Source organism: Theropithecus gelada, chromosome 17 (assembly GCF_003255815.1).
Source record: "Theropithecus gelada isolate Dixy chromosome 17, Tgel_1.0, whole genome shotgun sequence".
NCBI lineage: Eukaryota > Metazoa > Chordata > Mammalia > Primates > Cercopithecidae > Theropithecus > Theropithecus gelada.
Window position 1 is genome coordinate 63,753,423 of NC_037685.1, and position 21,801 is coordinate 63,775,223.

The following is a 21,801-nucleotide window of genomic DNA, read 5'->3' on the forward strand; positions in this document are numbered from 1 at the left end:
ACAATGGTTACAAGCAATACAAAATGCTATCTTTGCATGTTTGGCAGGGTTATGTAATGGAAGCACTCCTTACCTTGGAGGCGGCCGTGGATAACTTGTCTGACTGCTTGAAGAACAGTGACCTCCTAACTGTATTGTCCCGGTGAGGATCAGCTTAATGATATTTTAACATCAAATATACTGTACTGGAGTATTTGGGAGATGCTGGACTTTAGCCAAAGTGCAAAGAAAAAAATTTAGTTTTTGAAGTATATTTATGACCTGAAAAAGTATGTGTAATACTTTCTTAAGTTAAAAAAGAAGTCATAATACACACACACACACACACACACATACATACACACATGCATTATATAAGTATTTTTAAACATCAGGAAGATAGATACCAAGTGTTATCTCTACATGATAAAATATTAATAATTTTCCATGTATTTTTTGTCTGAGTATTTTTCCAAATTTATGTAATAATTATCCTATTTATTACATTGGTAAAGAAAAGCAAAAGCTAAACATTATTTTTAAGTAAATATATATAAAGCTTGTGAACAGTTGCCATGAAAACAGTTGGAATAAATGTTGACTTCACTCGAAGAAATTCCTACCTTAATATCTTTTTTTGTGCTCCTGCCAATGTTTAATAACTCATTTCAAATTATTTACGACTCTATATTCTGTTTGTGTAATTGAGCTCATCTTGCTTGAAATTGAGTCGGTAATGTTATCTTGTATCCCATTGGGCCTTGTTTCATTTTTAAGTTGAGCATTTTTTATGGATAATTTTGGTATGGTTACAAACATCACACATATTTATCTATATGAACATAAAGATTTATCTAAATCAGTAAAAATGTAGTAAGAATGTTGACAAAGAGTTTTACCTTTTCAGCATAGACTAAGAAATCATTTTTCATAAATTTTGGTAAGTACCAAAAAATTTCCTTTGACATGAACATTTACCAGCTTCTTTCTGGATAGCATAATTTCCATTTCTGTTCTCCTTATCAGTTAGTTAACAGAATATTGAAGCTTATACCTATCAGGTACATTTTATAATTACTCCTACCCAAATTCGAACAAAAAAATAAATGAAATATCAGTAAACTTTAAGGCCAATTATTGATTTCTTTACATTTTTCAATAAGTAGCAGTCAGTATTGGGCTTTTTGTTTTGTTGATGAGGGTTCCCTTGCTTTGTTTTTTAAAGGTTTAAGGATAAGGAAAAATAAATGAATAGAAAGTGGCATTTCTAAATAATTATTTCCCTCCTGCAGTGTTTCTCAGTGGACTTGAAACAACTGGCTTTTCATGATACGTGTTGGCATCCTGTTAAACTTATTTATTTTTATACCCAGTTCTTCCTCACCAGATTTAAGCTCCAGCAGTAAACTAACAGCAAGCAGAAAGAGCACAGGACAACTAAATGTGAACCCTGGAACCACCAGCGGCAGCACTGCGACTGCAGAACGGAGCCGGCATCAACGAAGCTTCTCTGTGCCCAAAAAGTTTGGTGTCATTGACCGATCCTCTGACCCACCTCGAAGTGCCACACTGGACAGAATTCAGGCTTGTACCCAACAAGGCCTCTCCTCAAAAACCAGAAGCTCATCCTCCTTGAAGGACAGTCTCACGGACCCATCCCACATAAACCATCCCACCAACCTGCTGGCCACCATCTTCTGGGTCACAGTGGCCTTGATGGAGTCTGATTTTGAGTTTGAATACTTAATGGCCTTAAGGCTGTTGAGCAGACTACTGGCACATATGCCACTCGATAAGGCTGAGAACCGAGAAAAGCTTGAGAAACTCCAGGCACAGCTCAAGTGGGCCGACTTCTCCGGGCTGCAGCAGCTGCTGCTGAAAGGATTCACATCCCTCACCACCACAGACCTGACCCTGCAGCTCTTCAGTCTGCTGACACCAGTGTCCAAAATATCCATGGTGGATGCATCCCATGCTATTGGTAAAGCCAGCCTCGTTCACCCTGTCTCAATTCTGATGGTGGTTGTGTTCGTCATTTGGTACAATAAGATAATATGAACTTACTGCTTTTAACAATTCTGCTACAAAATGGTTCCTTGGGAGTAGTTTATTTTTTCTTTTAAAATTCTATATAATGTAAATCTCAATGATCTGTATTATAGAAAATATTTTTAAGGCAATAGCATAAAAGGGACCAAAATTATTTATAAGATATTAGCAGTTCCTTTATGCTTTCCAGATCAAACTGCAGGTGCTGTTAGTTTATTCCATTGCTCTTGTACAGGAAAAAAAAAATTTTTTCTTAACTCCTAAATCTTTTATTTTTTCTTTGCTTTTCTGCTCTTCTTGGAAATTCTCTTGGTTTCCTCTTGTTTTGAATTAACCCAAATCAACAAACCAGATTGATTATTTATTTATGTATTTATTTATGTATTTATTTATTTATTTATTTATTTACTTTGAGATGGAGTCTCACTCTATCGCCGGGCTGGAGTTCAGTGGCGCAATCTTGGCTCACTGCAACCTCTGTCTCCCAGGTTCAAGCAATTCTCCTGCCTCAGCCTCCCGAGTAGCTGGGATTACAGGTGTACACCACCACGCCCAGCTAATTTTTGTTTTTTTAGTAGAGACAGAGTTTCACCAGTGTCAGCCAGGATGGTCTTGATATCTTGACCTTGTGAGCTGCCTGCCTCAGCCTCCCAAAGTCCTTGGATTACAGGCGTGAGCCACCATGCCTGGCCAACAAACCAGATTTTTAATGCCATGGCATGTGACCCAGAATTCATTTCATGAAGCTAGAGCTTAACACAGAGGAACTAAGTCATTCCTTATTTTAAAGAGTCTTTTCAATTACATGACTAAGACTTAAATTGGTTGGCCTATGTCCTCTCACACCAGTTTTTCTTAAAATATGTTTTTTGACAAAAATTTCAAACGAGTACTTCAGCTCAGTTCAATCTGTGCCAAAAAAATCTGGGCCAGCCATCCTTATTCACAAAACTCCAGTGCAGGATAATCACTGCATCTTAAAACCACATATCTACTTCAGTGTCATCTTTGTAACTGGTGCCATTGTGGTTGTGCATTTTTCATAGATTTTGTGTTAGATCATGTTTAAGCTGATTCAAAAACTGCTTTTGCATCATCTCCGTATAAAAGTCTATAACATGCCTTCCCACTGTTAACAGCTAAAATATACCATATTCAACTATCTCCATTGTATCTTCTCCAATCCAGGGTTTCCACTGAATGTCTTGTGTCTCCTGCCCCAGCTGATTCAGCATTTTGAAAATCCCAATCAGTTCTGTAAGGATGTAGCCGAAAGGATTGCTCAGGTACGAGTTACAGTTCCATACTCAGGCAGATCCATAGAGCCCTTCAGGAAGCCTCAATGTCAGACAAATTACAAGGCCCAGAGAAGGCAGTGGTTTTCTCAAAAACTGGAAATAATAACTAGTATCACAGTAATGGACATATAGGGGTGACTGATGCAAATTATCTTGCTTGCTTTCATTCTTGAGAAAGCAGGTGAAAAGAATTTGTGAAAATTATATTAGCCAAGCTAAGTACTTCCCGTAATTACCAAAAAAGTGCAGCAATCTACTTTCCAGACTGCCAGAGATTATAGTAAAATGGCTAACATTTCTTCCTATTCATTGGGCTGTTTTATTCTTAATTGATTTTCTTATTTTAAAAGGTTTGTTTAGAAGAGAAGAACCCCAAACTTTCAAATCTTGCACATGTCATGACTCTTTATAAAACGCACAGCTACACAAGGGACTGCGCCACGTGGGTCAATGTGGTCTGTCGATACCTTCATGAAGCATATGCTGACATTACCTTGAATATGGTTACCTACCTGGCAGAGGTAAGCTTTTTTTTTTTTTTTTTTTGAGACAGGGTCTCATTATGTTGCCCAGGCTGATCTCAACTCTTGGGCTCAAGCAGTCCTCCTGCCTTCGTCTCCCAGAGTGCTAGGATTACAGGCATGGGCCACCATTCCCTGCCAGAGGTAAGCTTTGAAATAAAAGATAAAATCTATTATAGCTTCCATGGGTAAATTATTTGCATAGAGTTCATAATACACTCAGTATACTCTTAACTTCCATATAGCATGTGCGTATTAAATATTATAATACATGCTAATGGAATCATTTTAAACTCTCACAACAGCACAGTGATGATTAGATACTATCATACAGATCTGAGACTCAGCCAGGTTAAATAATTTTTCACAGTTTAAAGCAGCAGAGTCAGCCTTTAAACCTAGATATAGCTGCCTCCAAAGCTTAAACTCCTTCTGTTTATTATGGTAATACTGTCAGTAGATGGCAGAGATCAGAAAATTTTATCCTAATTACTCTGGATGTTTAAATCTTATTTAAGGAGTTACCTTGTGGCCTGATACGTTTAATGGTTGTTTGATGTAATTATCAAAGCATACATTCTGAAATAAACTTTATTCTCACCTTTTATGTTTGTTTTTAAAACTGGAATGGTGCTTTGTCATCATACCAGTGTGTTTCTAGTATATTCATTACAAACCCTACACTGACTTCTGTGTATGTTGGTGCTAGAAATGCATAGAGTATTGGTGGGCAAGAGATGAAATGTATTCCATTTAGCATCTTCAGTCCCCAAGAAGTTTATCACACCAGGTCATGAAATCTATAAGGCAAATGGCTGGTAATAGCTACCTTGTTTTAGCATTTTCAGTGTTGCTTTTTCGTCTGTGATATGCATTCATAGCTATCACTAGCACCTTTCAGAAGGACAATCTACCCTAGTTTTTCTTTTATTTTTATCATCAATCCAGATGCCAGATAGGTTAAAAGTCAGCCATTTTCTCAAAGGCTCCACAAGCCTGAAAGCATCTACCTAGCAGAGGAGAGATGTCCCATCCATCAACATTTATAGTTGATCCTGCGGGATTTTGACTTGCAATACAGATCAGCGATGTGTGAACTGTGTTCAGACTGTCAGCGGCCCAGGATTCACTTGCTCTTTCCACACCCACGTCTCTGACATTTTAAGGAACCTCTCATAAGTACCACCCTGCTGGTTTTAATAGTCACCTGGTCATACCTGTCCCTGCAAGAGTTAACTAAGCAAGCACACACACACCTTAGCACAGAAGTAGTACTGAGAGAACTGATTTATTCTGCTTACAAAGGCAGACCTTGCCTCCTTTAAAAGAAGGTGAAGTGTATACAGCAGCAAGGAGGTAATATTTGTTTGGCTCACTAACCATAAGAAGTTTCACAAATGCCAATTGTATGTAGCATGTACATACAAGGGAATATCATTCAGGAAGAAATTCTGATGCGTGCTTCCACGTGGGTTAATCTTGAAGACAGTATGCTAAGTGAAAAAGGCCAGAGGACAAAAGGACAAATATGACATGATTCTGCTTATATGAGGTACAGAGATTAAGCACGTTTATAAAGAAATTGTAGAATAGTGGTGACCAGGAACTGGGGGCAGTTAGTAATGGAGAATTATTGTTTTGTGGGTACAGAATTTCAGTTTGGGATGATGAAAAAGTTCTGGAGGTAGACAGTGGTGATGGTTGCATAATAATGTGAAGGTACTTGAGAAAACAGATGGAAAGAGTTTGTGAAAATTATATTAGCCAAGCTAAGTACTTCTGTAACAACCAAAAAGTGTATCAGTGTACTCTGGCAGTCTGGAAAGTAGATTGATACACTTTTAAAAAAATGGTTAAAAAGGTTAATTGTATGTTATGTGTATTTTACTACCCATAAAAAAATGGGTTATCTAATTTGTTCTATTCAGCCCTTATCACAAAATTATCACCAAAAAATGTATTATGAACTTCACCAAGGTCCCACTGTATATAATATATATTAACTTCTGTTTCAATTACACGTTCTTTCAGATCTTGGCCATGCACATACATATAATTTTGTGTCACTGTGGTATTCCCTGGAACCTGCTCTGCTCACTTGTTATTAACTTTGCGTGTATATTTCTATGTGTTGGGGTAGCTCACAGAGTGCTGCTTTGAATAACTCTGGAAGTCTATCAGGTTAAGGTAACACAGTTTGTGTAACCATCTCCCTTTTGTTGCTAATGTTCATAATTTTTTCCATTACAAACGGTCCTGTTATGTAGACTTTTATCAAATGATATTTGAAATTTGATCAAATAATAATAGATTTTATCAAAATCATTTTATCACATAATATCAAATGACTCTACATTTCCTGAAGTCGAATTATTCAGTCCTGTGGCATGGATTGTGGGTATGTTATTTAGTTCTTCAACGTATTCGAGAAGTTGGTCTTCATAAAGATCCCCCCATTTGTAATACTATAAACAATATATAAATATTCTTGTTTTCCTGTATCCCCGCTAAATTTTGTCATTCCATGTATTCGTTTTTTAATTTAATACTTTTTATTAATAATTTTGAATTATTTTATGTATTTTCTTTCTAGTAAAGATATTCATTTTTCCACATTATAGATTTACATAATTATTTCCTCATGTTTTTTGTTTTGTTTTGTCTTGTTTTGAGACAGAGTCTTGCTCTTGTCACTGAGGCTGGAGTGCAGCGGTGTAACATTGGCTCACTGCAACTTCCGCTTCCTGGGTTCACGCAATTCTCCTGCCTCACCCTCCCAAGTAGCTGGGATTACAAGCACCCACCACTACACTCAGCTAATTTTTGTATTTTTAGTAGAGACTGGGTTTCACCATGTTGGTCAGGCTGGTCTTGAACTCCTCACCTCAGGTGATCCACCCACCCCAGCCTCCCAAAGTGCTGGGATTACAGGCGTGAGCCACCATGCCCAGCTCTTTCCTCATGTTTTAACCACTCCGTAAATATTGTGGAATTTCAACATTTAGTTGGATCATCTCTATCAACTTTTTATGTGTAAACTTTTATCATGATGTCTGTCACATATATTTTTTTCCTTATTTTGCTTTCCTTTTGGACAATATAATTGATTTTTTATGATTATAAAAGCAGTATATGTTCATAACAGAAAATTTGGAAGATGCAGGGAAGTTTTTAAAAAGAAAAGAAAAATTACTCAAAATTATAGAGAAACAATACTAACATTTTAAAATTTCTTTCCAATGTTATTTGTATATAACACACACATTCATGTCAATATTGGCATCATCTATTAAAAAAACAATCGTGTATCCTTCATTTCCCACTTAATATTATCTGATATCCTCCACTGTCTTTAAAAATGTCATTCTGTTAACTGCATGATGTTTCATTATACAGTTTGCTGTTAACTTATAGATCCATTTCCCTAGTGTTCAATACTTGAATTGCTTACAAAGCTTTCTTGTTTTGTGTATGTTTTTTGCCATTATAAATAATGCTGTGGTAAAATCTTATACATAAATCTTAACATCTATCTCTGGTTTGAGAAACATTCCTAAAAGTATAATTACTGTGTCAAAAGATTGTGGACCTCTTCATTGCTCTTGATCTCATTTGCCAATCTATCCAATTCACATTGCCACTGATACGTAAGAATACCCATTTGTTTATCTCCCCATCAATACTGAGTGTTATCAATTTCTAATCTTTGCCAGTTTGATAACTGACAGATTTCATCTTTTGTTTGAATTTGTAATTTTTGATCATTGGTGTCTGATGCTTTCCTTTTGAGGTGTTTTTTAATATTTCATCACATGAATTTTATACTTACGTATTCACACCTCTACACATGATATAGTCTATTTTGATAATATCTTCAGTTCTTCATAGTTAGGATTTTATTTCCTCTCCTAAGGAAACATGCAATCAAGCCAGGCTTGGTGGCGCTTGCCTATAATCCCAGATACTTGGGAGCTGAGGCAAGAGGATCTCTTGAGGCCAGGAGTTTGAGACTAGCCTGGGCAACATAGCAAGACCCTGTCTCCTAAAAAAATAAAAATTAAAAAGGAAAGGTGCAATCCTAAATACGTTGGAAAACACGGGTCCTTCCATACGGAGATCTGGTGTGTGACTGACTCCAACTGCACTTTGCCCCCACAGCTGCTGGAGAAGGGCCTCCCTAGCGTGCAGCAGCCCCTGCTCCAGGTGATCTACAGTCTGCTCAGCTACATGGACCTTTCTGTTGTTCCTGTCAAACAATTCAACGTGGAAGTTCTAAAGACAATTGAAAAATATGTGCAAGTGAGTACTTGGATAACTTCACTAAGCAACCAGTCACTCCAAAAAGACGGAGGCTTTTCCCGTAGCTTGGCTGCAAAACCGTCCAGGTACCAGGCCACTCATTCATTCCTTGACATCCATGACGCAGCCAGGGCAGTTAAGAGTGGGAGCTGGCCACACCCTGAGTAGTATTCTGAAGAGAATGAGAGCACAAGACCCCCACACATGCCAGTGCCTTCAAAAGGCACATTTCCACCTCTTGGGGCCAGAGCCTGAGTACTGAAAGCACACGCCCGACTTGGAGGGGAGAGGCAGAATCTTGGTTTTTACATCCCATTTCAGAGAAGGAGAGGGGACAAGGAACTGTAGGAACTTTCACATGTGCCAGGTTCTAGGCCCGGTGTCTCAACATGTGAAGGGTTATTCAGAGGCTAAAACTGTCACTTTAGAGTTGAAGGGTGGTTAAGAAACTTGCATAAATGTACTTGAAAATACTTCGACAAACAAACAAAAAATGTTTGTTTGAGGGGATAAATAAAACAAGATGACAAAATGTGAATAATTGATGAAGAGTACAAAGGAGTTCATTAGACTAGTCTCTCTGTTTCCGTGTATATTTTAATATTTCCATAATAAACAGTCTTTATGTATATTTTTAAAACCAAGAGACTGGCACCCAAGATTTCAGTTAGTAAAGGCTGGAGCTGGTATTTGGATCCAAAGCCAGTGTCTTCATTTTATTGTACCAGGCAGCCTTCCTGGCAGGATACTTGGACATCTCCAAACACCTACAGATTGATTCCTTTTTTTTTTTTTTGGAAACTGAGTCTCACTCTGTCCAGGCTGGAGTGCAGTGGCACAATCTCGGCTCACTGCAACCTCTGCCTCCCGGGTTCAAGCAATCCTTCTGCCTCAACCTCCCAAGTAGCTGGGACTACAGGCGTGTGCCACCACGCCTGGCTAATTTTTGTATTTTTAGTGGAGACGGGGTTTCACCATATTGGCCAGGCTGGTCTCGAACTCCTGACCTCGTGATCCACCACCTCAGTCTCCCAAAGTGCTGGGATTACAGGCATGAGCCACCACGTCCAGCCCAGATCGATTCTTTAAAGCCGTACTCGAGAAGACCAGAAACACAATTTATTTTAATGAAAATAAAAATAAATATAAAGGCCAGGTGCAGTGGCTCAACCTGTAATCCCAGCACTTTGGGAGGCTGAGGCAAGAGGATCACTTGAGGCCAGGAGTTCAAGCCCAGCCTGAGCAACAAAAGTGACACCCCAACTCTACAAAAATAAAAAATAAAAACAAATCAGCAAGGTGTGGTGCATACCTACAGTCCCAGCTACTTAGGATGCTGGGGAGAGAGTTTCCCTTGAGCCCAGGAGGTCGAGGTTACATTGGACTGTGATCGCACCACTGCACCCCAGCCTGGCCAACAGCACAATAGGTAGGAAGATAAGAATACAGATAGATGGGAAGATAGATCAAACACACCAGGACAAGTTTCTAAAGCCTGGAAGTTCATCTGAAACACATGACCACAGACTAAAGCAGGGAGGCTCCAGGCCATGGGAGTAGTGCAGGGCCACCATGGGGTTCAGTGGAGAGCGCCTAGCTCCAGAGCAAAGGCATATTTTCTCTACATTGTATTTGTCCCTCTATTTCTTCTCTGGAATGTACTTGGTAACTTGTAGGATTCAAGGGCAAACGCTAGTTTCTCTCTGGAAACTCATTGACGAAGATATACAGTATAGATTTTAGACATTCCTTTCCATCTTTACTTCACCAAATTAGTTACAGAAATTATTTAATGCTGAAAGTGACATCCAAGCATCATTTTTCAAGTGGCATTGCTCCATAATACTTACACCACATGGGGTAGGCAGTCAGTTAACAGTTTCTCACTTCGCTCACAGGAGACAGGTGGTCAGTTCACACCTTTCTACGAATGCGTGCCCCATTTTGTTGTTTAATGAGGCTGTCCATTTTATCTTAAGCCTGGGAGCCACCTCTGATACTTTGTATCTTACCTCAAATAGTAGCTTATTTCACATTTAAACCATGGCTTCCCTTGTGCAGAATTTAATAGATGTTTTATTTCATGTTCTTTGACTGCAAAGTCCAGGCAAAAAAAATAATAACAACTTTTATGAAGTTCATTTATCTATGTTTCTAATATTTTTATGAGAGCAGCACATAGTCTGGAGGTTGTCAGATAAACAAAGATGGTACAACTTAGTCTTAAATGAAGAGTAGGTATTTGACATGCCAATAAGGAGGGGAAAGGTATTCAAGGATGAGGGCATACCATGAGTAAAGGCACAGAGGCTGAGAGGGCTTGCGGAGTTTGGGGAACCCAGCAGCCTGGGGGAGATGACCCCTGCAGGCCGTGCTCAAAGAGTGTGGATTCCACCCTGTCCACCAGAGGGAGCCTGTGAAGTTGTTTAGTCAGGGAAGTGGCTTGGTCTGAAGAGTTCTAGGACGTTCACTCTAGCTGGATCTGATGAACTTGAGGGCTGCAAGCCAGGACACCAGTAAGGGGCCATTGAGATAGTCCAGGCAAGGCCCAAGAGGGTGCCACTGAGCCAGTGCCAGCAGAAATGCAGTGGAGGGAACAGATTACCAGGAGGGAGGGTTAAGAAGGGCTTCCAGATTCCTGCGTTAAGTAATGAGGAAGACAAGAAGTGAGAAGAAAAGAGGGCTGAAGACAGAGATCAAGGTACCCAGGAAGCAAATGGAGCAGGAGGAGCCAGAGAACTAGGAGGAGGACCAAGAAGACTGGAAACTGGAGGTGGGGAGAACTTTCAGAAAGAGTGAATTGAACAGTCGATGGCATAAAATGCATTGGGAGCTTTTTTTTTTTTCCCCTCACATTAAGGAGGTGCCTCATTACCAATAATGGTACCTCATTAATAAGAATTTAATTTAACTGAAATGGATGAAATTGGTCTTTTTTTATTTGCTTGTCTCCTAAACGTAGCTCCTTTTATATATACATTGTCTTTTTATGTCATTTGCCTTTTACTTATCATGGAACCTCCTGCACTGTTTTAAGTCAGTGAATTCTGACTGGTCACTGGCTTCTCACTGGTCATTCTGACATACATTAGCTTTAAAAAAATGAAATTATTTTTAACCCTTGAATGTTTTATTTCCTGCAGAGTGTTCACTGGAGAGAAGCTCTGAATATCTTGAAGCTCGTAGTTTCTCGGTCAGCCAGCCTTGTTTTACCTTCATACCAGCACAGTGACCTCTCAAAAATAGAAATACATCGAGTGTGGACTAGTGCTTCCAAGGAATTACCTGGGAAAACCCTGGACTTCCACTTCGATATTTCGGAGGTACTTAGCTATGTTAACTGTTTCTGTGAACTTTTAGCATGAATTTGTAGTAGCAAAGGTCAAAAGTAGTTGCCTGGAAAAAAGAAGATGTATTTGACAATTATTTCAAATGAAGATTTCTAAGGACTAAATTAGGTTTTGCTTTTTTAAGAACCCATTGAGTGTCATATTCACTGGGACTCTCAGTTGGCAGCTTTTAAAAATAGAAACTAGCCTCAGTTATGTAAAAAATGATTTTAAAAAGAGGTATTAAAAATGGAACGATCATAAGCATTTTAAACCATGACCTTCACTCATTCTTTATCTAACAATGGTCATGTCTTTATATTCACAATGTTTCTCCCTGAAAGACAGTCAGTTCAGCAGATGACCGAAGTTTACAGAAATACAGACTCCACTTTTATAGTTGCTTCCCCAGTCCACACTATTTTTTAAACAAGTAAAACTAAATTCTTGCCTTCAAGGGGGCAGGGGAGGGAGAGGGAGGAGCAAGAGACTAGGGACCCAAGCTAAGGAGTCAGGAAGAAAAGAAAGGACAGGAAGTGGTCATGTTTACCTGGTAGTCCATGAACAGACATTTGGGAGGCTTATATTGAAGTCTAAGGTATAAAATAACTTTGCTTTCACATCTCTTACCCCATGACTCATGAACCCCCAAAGCAGAAACAGTACTCTGTTCCTGTTTATATCTAGGGCCCGGTACAACATCTGGTGCATAGGAGATCACTAGTAAATATTTCCAAACTCTGCTGAATGAATAAGTTCACTAAGAAATAAACCTGGTGTCAAACACTGCATGTTCTCACTCATAAGTAGGAGTTGAACAATGAGAACACATGGACACAGGGAGGGGAGCATCACACACCAAAGCCTATCGGGGGGTTGGGGAACAAGGGGAGGGATAGCATTAGGAGAAATACCTAATGTAGATGATGGGTTGATGCGTGCAGCAAACCACCATGGCACATGTATACCTGTGTAACAAACCTGCACGTTCTGCACGTGTATCCTAGAACTTAGAGTATATTTTAAAAAAGGAGACAGAGAAAGAAACCTGGTGTGCTTATATGGAACTTACTTGCACTATTATGTAGGTCATATCCAAGTTGGGTTTTTTATGCAGTGGTCCTCACTGATCTTTCATCATTTCAGTATTCAGGATGAGATACTATTTGCTGCCATTGTGACACCTGCATCTATGCTTAATATGTAAATAACATTAAAGTTTCAATTTAATCTTGGTCCATTTTCACATTTTTTTTTAACCTGCCTGGGGGGAAAGCTATTTTTACTCTGCGAATTGAGTTTGTTGTGTTCCAAAGAGGTACAAAAAAACATGCAGCCAGTTAGCAGCATGCCCCAGAGACCCAGAACTGCTCCAGAATGATGGGTCTCAGGAGCCAGGTGTAAAATTGACAGTTTCTGCCGCTGCCAAGGTCACGCCCATCAGCTGGTGTCTGCGGAGGAGACCTGCTCAGAGCTCAAGTTTGTGAATTGCTGCCTATGCAGCCACCACACTCCGGAGCTCTCGGGAAGTGAAATTTCCCAAGTGCTGCCCAAGTACCTGGCCCAGACCTCAGTCATTTGAATAACTGAAAAGAAATAAATAAGTTAAATACATTTTTAAATAATTGAGAGTATATAAAGACTAATGACTAAAAGTTGGGAGAGGGAAAGGAATTTTGGTCTCTTGTTCTAACTGTAAGAATTTTTTTCAAGTTTAAACAATCGAAAACTGACTATTTGGTTTCCTGCATATTTTGCTTCTCTTTATCAGTGGCTTCTAAAGCATATTAAAGAACAAGCAGTTGCATTTTTCCGCCGCTAAAGAGGGGAGAAAATGTTGAAGACGCAAACTGATTCATAATGTATGCTTGAATGTTGAGAAAATGAGCCCACTTGTAACACTGAACTTCTCTAATCTTCTTTTTAATCAAATAAGCAGCTCTTGGTTGCTTCTGGGGAGAAGGGTTTCATATATCACAAAACTATTGAGACAGAAGAATGTGCTTTTGTCTTCTTTTCAAGACTCCAATCATCGGGAGGCGGTATGATGAGCTCCAGAATTCTTCTGGGCGTGATGGGAAGCCCAGGGCCATGGCCGTCACCCGGAGCACATCTTCCACTTCCTCAGGCTCCAACTCCAACGTCCTTGTTCCTGTGAGCTGGAAAAGGCCCCAGTATTCTCAGGTATGCAATCCTAGACCCACAGCCCTGGGAGGGACTTTAGGGACCTGTTGAGTCCATATGGCTGTGTCATAAGGGATTCCCCCTTTCACCATCGCAAGCTTGCCCATATAGGTCTCAGCACTTCCCGGGATGGGGTCTTGTGGCATTCCAAGGAACCCGGTTTCTGTTTGAACAGTTCATTACCTTAAGTTGAAGTCTGACTCTTTGTTGCTTCTATCCATTGGTTCTAGTTCTCTCAAGACTTAGAAAATAACATCTGGTCTCTTTGACATGGCAGCCCTTCAGACATTTAAAGAAATTCTGCCACTCTCCTAAATGAGTCCAAACAACACATCCTTAGTTCTCCTAACTAATTCTAGAGCACTTGGACTCCCAAAGGGCTGATAGGGCTGCACACCCAAAGACCACCCTGTCTGCTGTCCACAGAACAGGCACCTCAACCATAGTGTCTGTGCACAGGCTGAGCCTTCCAGATGGCAGAGGGGCAGGGGTACTGCTGCCAGAGTCTCTGTAGTTCTGTCATCACAGCGTAGCAGAGATGCCCTTGGGCTTCCTGTCAAGTAAAACTTCTGCATTATTCAGGGGTCTTCTGTTGACTTGTTACAGAAACCCACTGAAAAATTACCTTATGTGTTAAAGGAACTTATTAACTTATTCATCTTGGCCTCAAGCACAGTTGGCTCCTAGTACACAAATGTCAGAAACTGGATTCTTAGACTCTCTCCTTCTCACTGTCCACACCTTCCCTTCCCAACATCTTGGCCCTTGTTTTCCCCTCCATTGACTTCATTCTCAGGCAGGATTTTTCTATGGGAGGCCCAGATGACCTCTGGCAGCTCCAGGTTTACATGATCTTTGGCTCTGATGACTTCAGAGCAATAGAGGCCTTTCCTCTTTTGACATCCATAGCAATTCTAGAAAGAGTCTTGCAGGGCATCTGCGGGAGGCATTGCCTCACTTAGTGGGAATGGAGCCTTTCCGAGATAAAAAGAGAGACAGTGTTACCAGAAAAAGGTGAAGTGGGTGCTGGGAGGGACAAAGTGGGTGCCCGGGAGGACTCACCTTCTCTCTTAAAGGTTGGGGAATGGAACATGTAGCATAGTGCTGGCTGCAACAGAGCAGTTTCTCCGTGAATGTTCAGCTGAAAACTTCATTGTAAGAGAGAAGAAAAATATACAGCCCAATGTGTCCCTCTACATTGATTCCTTCCCAGAATTGTAAAATGACCACTAAGACTTAGGAAAATCGTTTAGCGAGTCTTCTGCCATCCCTCAGCCTCAAAGTCCTCCTGTCTCTGACCTTGAGCAGACACCATATTGAGTGTCTGTCCCCTCTATAATTTGGAAAGAAGGATGCAGTGAATTGAGTTCCGGTAAGAAGAAAAATCTAAGAGTGGCATTGGCCTCCTAGCAGTTTCCACATAACAAACTGTAAATCAGATTAAAGGGGGGAGAATCATTTTAAAGAGATTAGGAAGATTGCTTTAAAAATTCTCAACTCACCAATCATTCTGAGACCTGGGTTTTCTGTCACTGGAAAAATGTAATGGTTTATAGAAGAATCCCTATGGTTAAGGGGCTGGAAAATAGGTTTATGAAGGAAAGGAACTGAATCTGTTTAACTTTAGGAAGAAGAAACTAAGAAAGATTTGATATAGCTTAAAACGAATGAATTTTTTCTTTCTACAGAAAGTATTCTTCTATTTGGAAAAAAGAGACTCATGCTGTAACTTAATAAAGTGTAAGGAAAGCCTTGCTAGTACTGAAAGTTTAACATCATAAGAAAAGATGATCAAAGGAAGTGATAGATCTCCTTGAAGAACCTAGGGATTGATTTTCACATACACACACATACACACCCCTTGGGATAATTTAGATCACCACTGTGCAGCAGAAACATAATGTGAGCTTCATTTTACCTTGTCTAACAGTTACCTTTAAAAAAAAAAAAAAGGAAAAACAGGCCAAATTAATTTTAATAATAAATGTTACCTAACCTACTATATTTGAAATATTATTTCAACATGGTTTCAATATTTTACACGTTTTAATTGCTATTTATGTTCTTGTTTCATACCTTTGTGTGTTTGACATCTCAGTTCTGTCTATATGTCAAGTGCTATTGCCCTGTATGGCTAGTGGCTAGAAAATTAGAGCAGATTTGCTCACAGGACCCCATAATGAAACCTGCTTGTGTTTCTTTTCCAGAAGAGAACAAAAGAGAAGTTGGTGCATGTCCTTTCTCTGTGTGGCCAAGAAGTAGGATTGAGCAAAAATCCATCAGTAAGTTCTGTCATGTATCATAGTTATTTTCGTGTCATGTCTCCTTTTTCATTGGTCTGTTTTTGCCTTTGGTCATATAATTTAGAGGATTCAACTGTGAATGACAAGTACGATAGCCACCGTCTTGAGCAAACCCCTGGACTATTTCTCCCCACACCATGATTGTTAATCACACTAAGTTCAGAAACAATGAAAGATCTTATTGGCTGTTCACTCGTTTGTCAGTGAATACTGTTGCTTTTCATTTTTTTAATTTCTTGGATTTTTTAATAAATATGCCCAAACTTTCTTAGAACATAGATGATAATCTCTACTGATCACCATGTATGGCATCTGTGCTCATACCTCTTGGATATAATTTTACTCTCTGTACACACACTTCTTACTCTGATGTCCTTATCTTACCCACATACAATAAAGATGAAAATAATATGTTTCTTTGCATATAAACTTCCACGGATGTTACAATAAAAAAACTAAAAATAAAAATCATGCCATCAAGCTTTTGAATGAATGGACGATTGAAGTATTGTAAGTAAACTTTGGAAGCTTTTATAAAATTTAGAAAAATTTGAATTGTGTATGGGAGTATAACAAAAACAATAGACGTGTCTGCTGGTTTCACCAGGTATTTTTGTTTCACGTATATCACAGAATATTTATATTTATGAAAAAGAAATAGCAAACTGAATAATTTCTCAACTAAAGAATTAGTAAACACATTTCTCGGTGGAGCTATTTTTAAATTTCAAAATGGATCCACTCACATAGTTCATGAGCAGGTGAAATATTAGAGGCTCATAAATACTTGCTAAAGTACAAAGTGATATTTCTTATCGTCTGGGAAAGCACACCAGCCAGCCATCAGCTAAGCTGGGCCTCCATTTTAGTCACTTTTTTGGTGTTATTGATCAGTGGTTTTTCTGCTGCTCCTGTGACAGTATTTAGGACAGAGGGGACAGTAGCAGAGGCAGATAGAGCCTCCTAGCCCACAGGGAAGAGACACAAGTATGTTTTGCCTCTGCAATGCAGCACTGCCAATAAGGCCTACTTGTAATCGCCATTGTGGTTGGCACTTTCTCTTTCAGACTCATACTGTCTGCCCTGTGCTAAGACCTTTTCAGCTAGAAATATTTACCTGGAGTACATTACAAATAAGAGAAGCAGCACTAACTAGGAAAGACAGCCTTCAGCTGAGGAAGTCAGAAATCTCATGTCTCGTCTCTCACTGACTAGTTGACTAGTCCTCAGGGCTCTTTATCTCACATACCCATTTGCAATCCCTGTGTAAAACTCTGTGTCAGGTGCTATTATGAGAGGATATCATATGCATTATATACTATTCTTAAACACTAGAGGAAGAAAGTACACTTGAAATCCATTCACTCTTTTTACTTTTGAGAGATGTGTATTGTATTTAAATTCTTATAAATGATTTTGCCTGCTTTTCAAGGACAACTAAGACACGATAATGGTTATACAAAGAATACTATTAGTTTTCTTTAATATCAATCTATGTTCAGTAGAGGCTCGATAGCAAAACATTTACTCTCATTTACAGTTTATTATATACCAAGCTCTACAAAAATGGCTCAGGGAAAAGAACCTAAACATAGAAGTTAATTTTAAAACATTAACATACTAAAGATTTTAGTAGTAAAAAATGTTTTATTTTGTTTAAATGTACAGGAGAGGAATTTAAGTATAAGTTATGGGCTTGGTTACTCGCCTGCTCTTCTGTGGACAAGTATTGTAATTTTTGGCTTCTGTTTTTTATTTCTTATCAATTGCTGGTTTATCTCGAAAAGGGTTAAATCCTTTGTTCTCACAGTTCTTTCTACAATAACGTATCTTAGTATCAGTCCTTAAAATATTATTTATATGTATTTGATATATGTGTGTAAATGTGTATAATTTCTAACCCTAATCAGTTTAGAAACAGTGGAACTTTTTCCTGGCTGCTCCAGTTTACACACACACACACACACACACACACACACACACAGGTAGTATACAGTCTTCATCCATTAAGAAGCAACGATGTGATTCTTGAACATTTTCCTGGTGCATGAACTTGCGTCTTTGCCACGAGTTTAATCTGAAGGCACCTGTCCAACATAAATAATAAAAGAACATTCTAAAAATACCCACTGAAGGAATTAGGTGTGTACTGGAAATACAGTGCTATGAAGAGCCAATTACAATTTTTCGTAGCACAAACAACCAACGGGAGAACATTTCTCAGGAGAGGACTCTTGATTCGCAGGTGATTTTTTCATCGTGTGGCGATCTGGATCTGCTTGAGCACCAGACAAGCTTGGTGTCTTCTGAGGACGGCGCCCGGGAGCAGGAGAACATGGATGACACAAACAGCGAGCAGCAGTTCAGAGTCTTCAGAGACTTCGACTTCCTAGATGTGGAGCTGGAGGATGGAGAGGTACGGTGTATCCTCTGTACAAATAATCCCCGCACCCTTTTCCTTGACTAATGAAACTGTTCTTTTTACCTGCTAAATAATGAGTTTTTGTACCAAGATCTTTAATTGGAAAGTTGTAAACTTTATTTTGAATCAACGTATTCAAAGTACAGCAGCTAAACTTTGGCAAAAGTTACCACACCCTTCCTGTCTGAGCCCACGGCAAATGCTGCCAAGTTATTTCTAAGTGGCAAAGACCTGAGTTTTAATGACCACACAAAGCCTGTATGTGTGTGTGTAGTCCCAAGCTGGACTTTAAAAAAAAAAATCACAAAAAGCATTTCAGTTCTGAGCCTATTCACTGGTACCTGAGTAAAATATGCTAAGCATTTAATCATTTCTAATGTGAAGTTTCTCTAATTCAATTCCTTCAAAGCTTGCCTGCTACAACATGAGACCAGAGCCTGAGGGATCCAACATTTTTGTGCTTGATGAAATCATTAGAACTGGAAACAAAATACAACGCACACGAGAGAGCTCTTTGCTCTGCTTAGGTCGGTGGCTGGTGTTCTAGACACTGGAATAGCCGAATTCACGTCTCAGTGGGCAAATGCAGATTCGTTTATTTTGGATGATAATCATGATCATAAGATACTTTCAGCTATGAATCATGTTTTTGAAAACAGGTATTGAGAGGAGGAGCATCACCTCTCGGTCACCTTCATTTCAGTAACTTAGAGGCATGTTTCACCTGAAAGGCAGTCTTTTGCCTCTTGGGATCAAAACTCAGTTCACTTAAGTGAGATTGGATGACGTAAAGGTGCCTGGTTCGGAACCTGGCTCATGGTGTTGTCAGCTCATGTTTAACTGCACCAGATTTCCCAAACAGCTGTTTACAATTGAGAAGACAGGCCCAGATCCCAAGTTTAGGATTTCCTGCATTAGGTAGGCACCTCCTTACTTAACTACAGATTTGTGGGAAAAAATGCTTCAAGTAGCTTCCTACCTTCCCTAAAGTATTTTATTACTGACCAACCCGCTTATGTCTAATTGAAGCCAAAGAGCCCTTTGCTTTTGTCCTTCCTGGTCCACTGATAACCCTGGATGTCTGTCCCAGCAGGAGAGAACTGTGTCCTCAGAATAAAGAAGGTGTTCACCAATTCTTTCCCTGGAGAACAAGTTTAGCAGACCCAGTCCTTAAGCAGCATAAAGGCACTGCTATAATGCATCCTTAAAATAACTGCCAGCTTAATTTTCACCTTGAATTGCTTAAGAACCAATAAAAAGTATTGCAAGTTTTTATGATCCATAATAAATGATAGAGAAAGCATTCGCTGAATGCAGTGAGGATTGTTTTAAAAGTCTAAAGCAAAATACAACTGTTTTGAATACTTCCAAAAATGTCTCTGAGCCAGAGCTGAGAGTTCAGCTAGTGTCAAAAGATCAGCTCCCTGATCTGACAGCTGACCTAATGTTTGCTCTTCGGTTAAAATTCAAGCTTGGACACCTGTTTCCCTCTGGAAGTTACACAAGGGAGGGAAAAAACAGATGAAGCAAGAGAGGGATCATTTCCTGTCTCAGCCACAGAAAAATGTTATGTGAAACGACCTAGCAGGAATGATGTAAAGCGAAGGCATCCGACACAATTTCAGAACAGCTCATCAATTTAGTTTCTATCAAAATAAAGGAAGGAAAAATATGGGATGCCTATTACTTAAAAATAAATATTATACTAATGTTTTTCAGGGACAAGAAGTAAGGAATACTACACCTTTTTTCTAGTCTTCTCTTTATTGTCCCAGACTGCAATAACTAAAAAATCACAGTGATTATTGTATCTTTCATTGTTAAGATTTTATAAGAAACTGGCTAGGCACAGTGGCTGACACCTGTAATCCCAGCACTCTTGGAGGCTGAGGCTAGAGGATCACTTGTGTCCAGGGGTTTAAGACCAGCCTGGGCAACATAGCAAGACCCTGTCTCTACAAAAAATGAAAAATTAGCCAGGGGTGATAGCACATGCCTGTAGTCCCAGCTACTCGGGAGGCTGAGGTGGGAGGATGGCTTGAGCCCAGGAGGTCAGGCTGCAGTAAGCCATGATTGCACCACTGCACTCATACTGGGTGACTGAGTCAGACCCCATGTCCAAAAAAATAATAATAATAATAATTAGAAGAAGAAATTCACGGGGCTGAGAGTGTACATTTTATCCAGATAAAATAAGGCATTTGAGAATGTTTTGTTACTTCCCAATAAAATCACAGTAAGGGATTCTAGCATTCTTGGAGTAGAAGAGTGGAGATGCCTGGACTTCAGAGTCCAACAGCTCCAGGTTTGAATTTCACCTCTGCCACTGACCTTAGCTGTATGACTTAAGCATGGATGCAATTCCTCTTGCTTCCACTTCTTTGTCTATTATGTGGGTATAAGAATACAAGTTGAGCATTCCTCATCTGAAAATTCAAAATCTGAAATCCTCCAAAATTCTAAACTTTTTGAACGCTAACACATCACAAGTGAAAGATTCTACAACTGACCTTACGTTACAGGTCATAGTCAAAATGCAGTCAAAACTTTGTTTCATGCACAAAATTATTTTAAAATTGTATAAAATTATCTTCAGACTATGTATTTAAAGTGTATGTGAAACATAAACAAATTTCATGTTTAGACTTAGGTCCCATCCCCAAGATATCTCATTATGTACATGCACATATTTCAAAATTTTTTAAAAATCTGAAATCCAAAATACCTCTGGTCCCAAGCATTTTGAATAAGGCATACTCAACCTCTACCTGCCTGTAGAGCTGACATGAGGATTAAATAAAATAACCTATGTATAATGTCTAGCAAAGTGTCAGGCATATAGTTGGCATTGCAAATGTTGGTCTCCTTGTATTGTCATTGGTGAATAATTTTAGTATATCCTCATCTGATAAAATTAGGCGTACTTGGCTTTTAGATCAAAACACAGTTGTCAAAAAAAAGAAAGACAAGTCATTTTGTCATATCTGTTCCTTTTCATTGGTCTCAGAATTTACTAAGTGATATCTACAAGAGTTTGCCCTTGAACTTCTTAAAATCTTTAAAAGGTGTTGTGTCTTTGCCATTAATTGCACATCAGCAGTAAGCATCATGATCACAAACACTTTTAGCTTCGTGAACAGGCTCAGGTGATGCCACCTTTATTTCCAGTTGAAGACTCTCATTCGTGTTCCCATAACATTTAACAGTTTTTTCACAAATACGTATTTAGGTATTCCAAAAAAAAAAGTGTTGAGGAGACCAAAATTGTCACAGAGGTAGAAAGTTATTTCAGAAATTGTAGTGATGATTTGTTGTCCCAGCTTTGTCATCCACAGCTAAGGGATTTGGAATTTCTGATGTTTCATGTTGATTTTTCTCTTTGCAGTTAGTGTATATTTACCTTTTTTTTTAAGGTGC

The 21,801-nt window shown here is 39.1% G+C and overlaps 1 protein-coding gene across 2 annotated transcripts in view; it reads left to right on the forward strand.

Annotated features, from left to right (window-relative positions):
- Positions 1-21,801, forward strand: part of FRY (FRY microtubule binding protein) — a 274,104-nt gene that overhangs the window by 212,221 nt on the left and 40,082 nt on the right. For both annotated transcript variants that reach the window (XM_025364711.1, XM_025364712.1), the window contains exons 43-51: positions 48-142; positions 1,353-1,960; positions 3,217-3,314; positions 3,677-3,847; positions 8,006-8,146; positions 11,290-11,469; positions 13,498-13,659; positions 15,867-15,941; positions 18,208-18,378. In XM_025364711.1, coding sequence (XP_025220496.1) covers positions 48-142; positions 1,353-1,960; positions 3,217-3,314; positions 3,677-3,847; positions 8,006-8,146; positions 11,290-11,469; positions 13,498-13,659; positions 15,867-15,941; positions 18,208-18,378 — 1,701 coding nt within the window. The remainder of the gene's footprint in view (positions 1-47; positions 143-1,352; positions 1,961-3,216; positions 3,315-3,676; positions 3,848-8,005; positions 8,147-11,289; positions 11,470-13,497; positions 13,660-15,866; positions 15,942-18,207; positions 18,379-21,801) is intronic.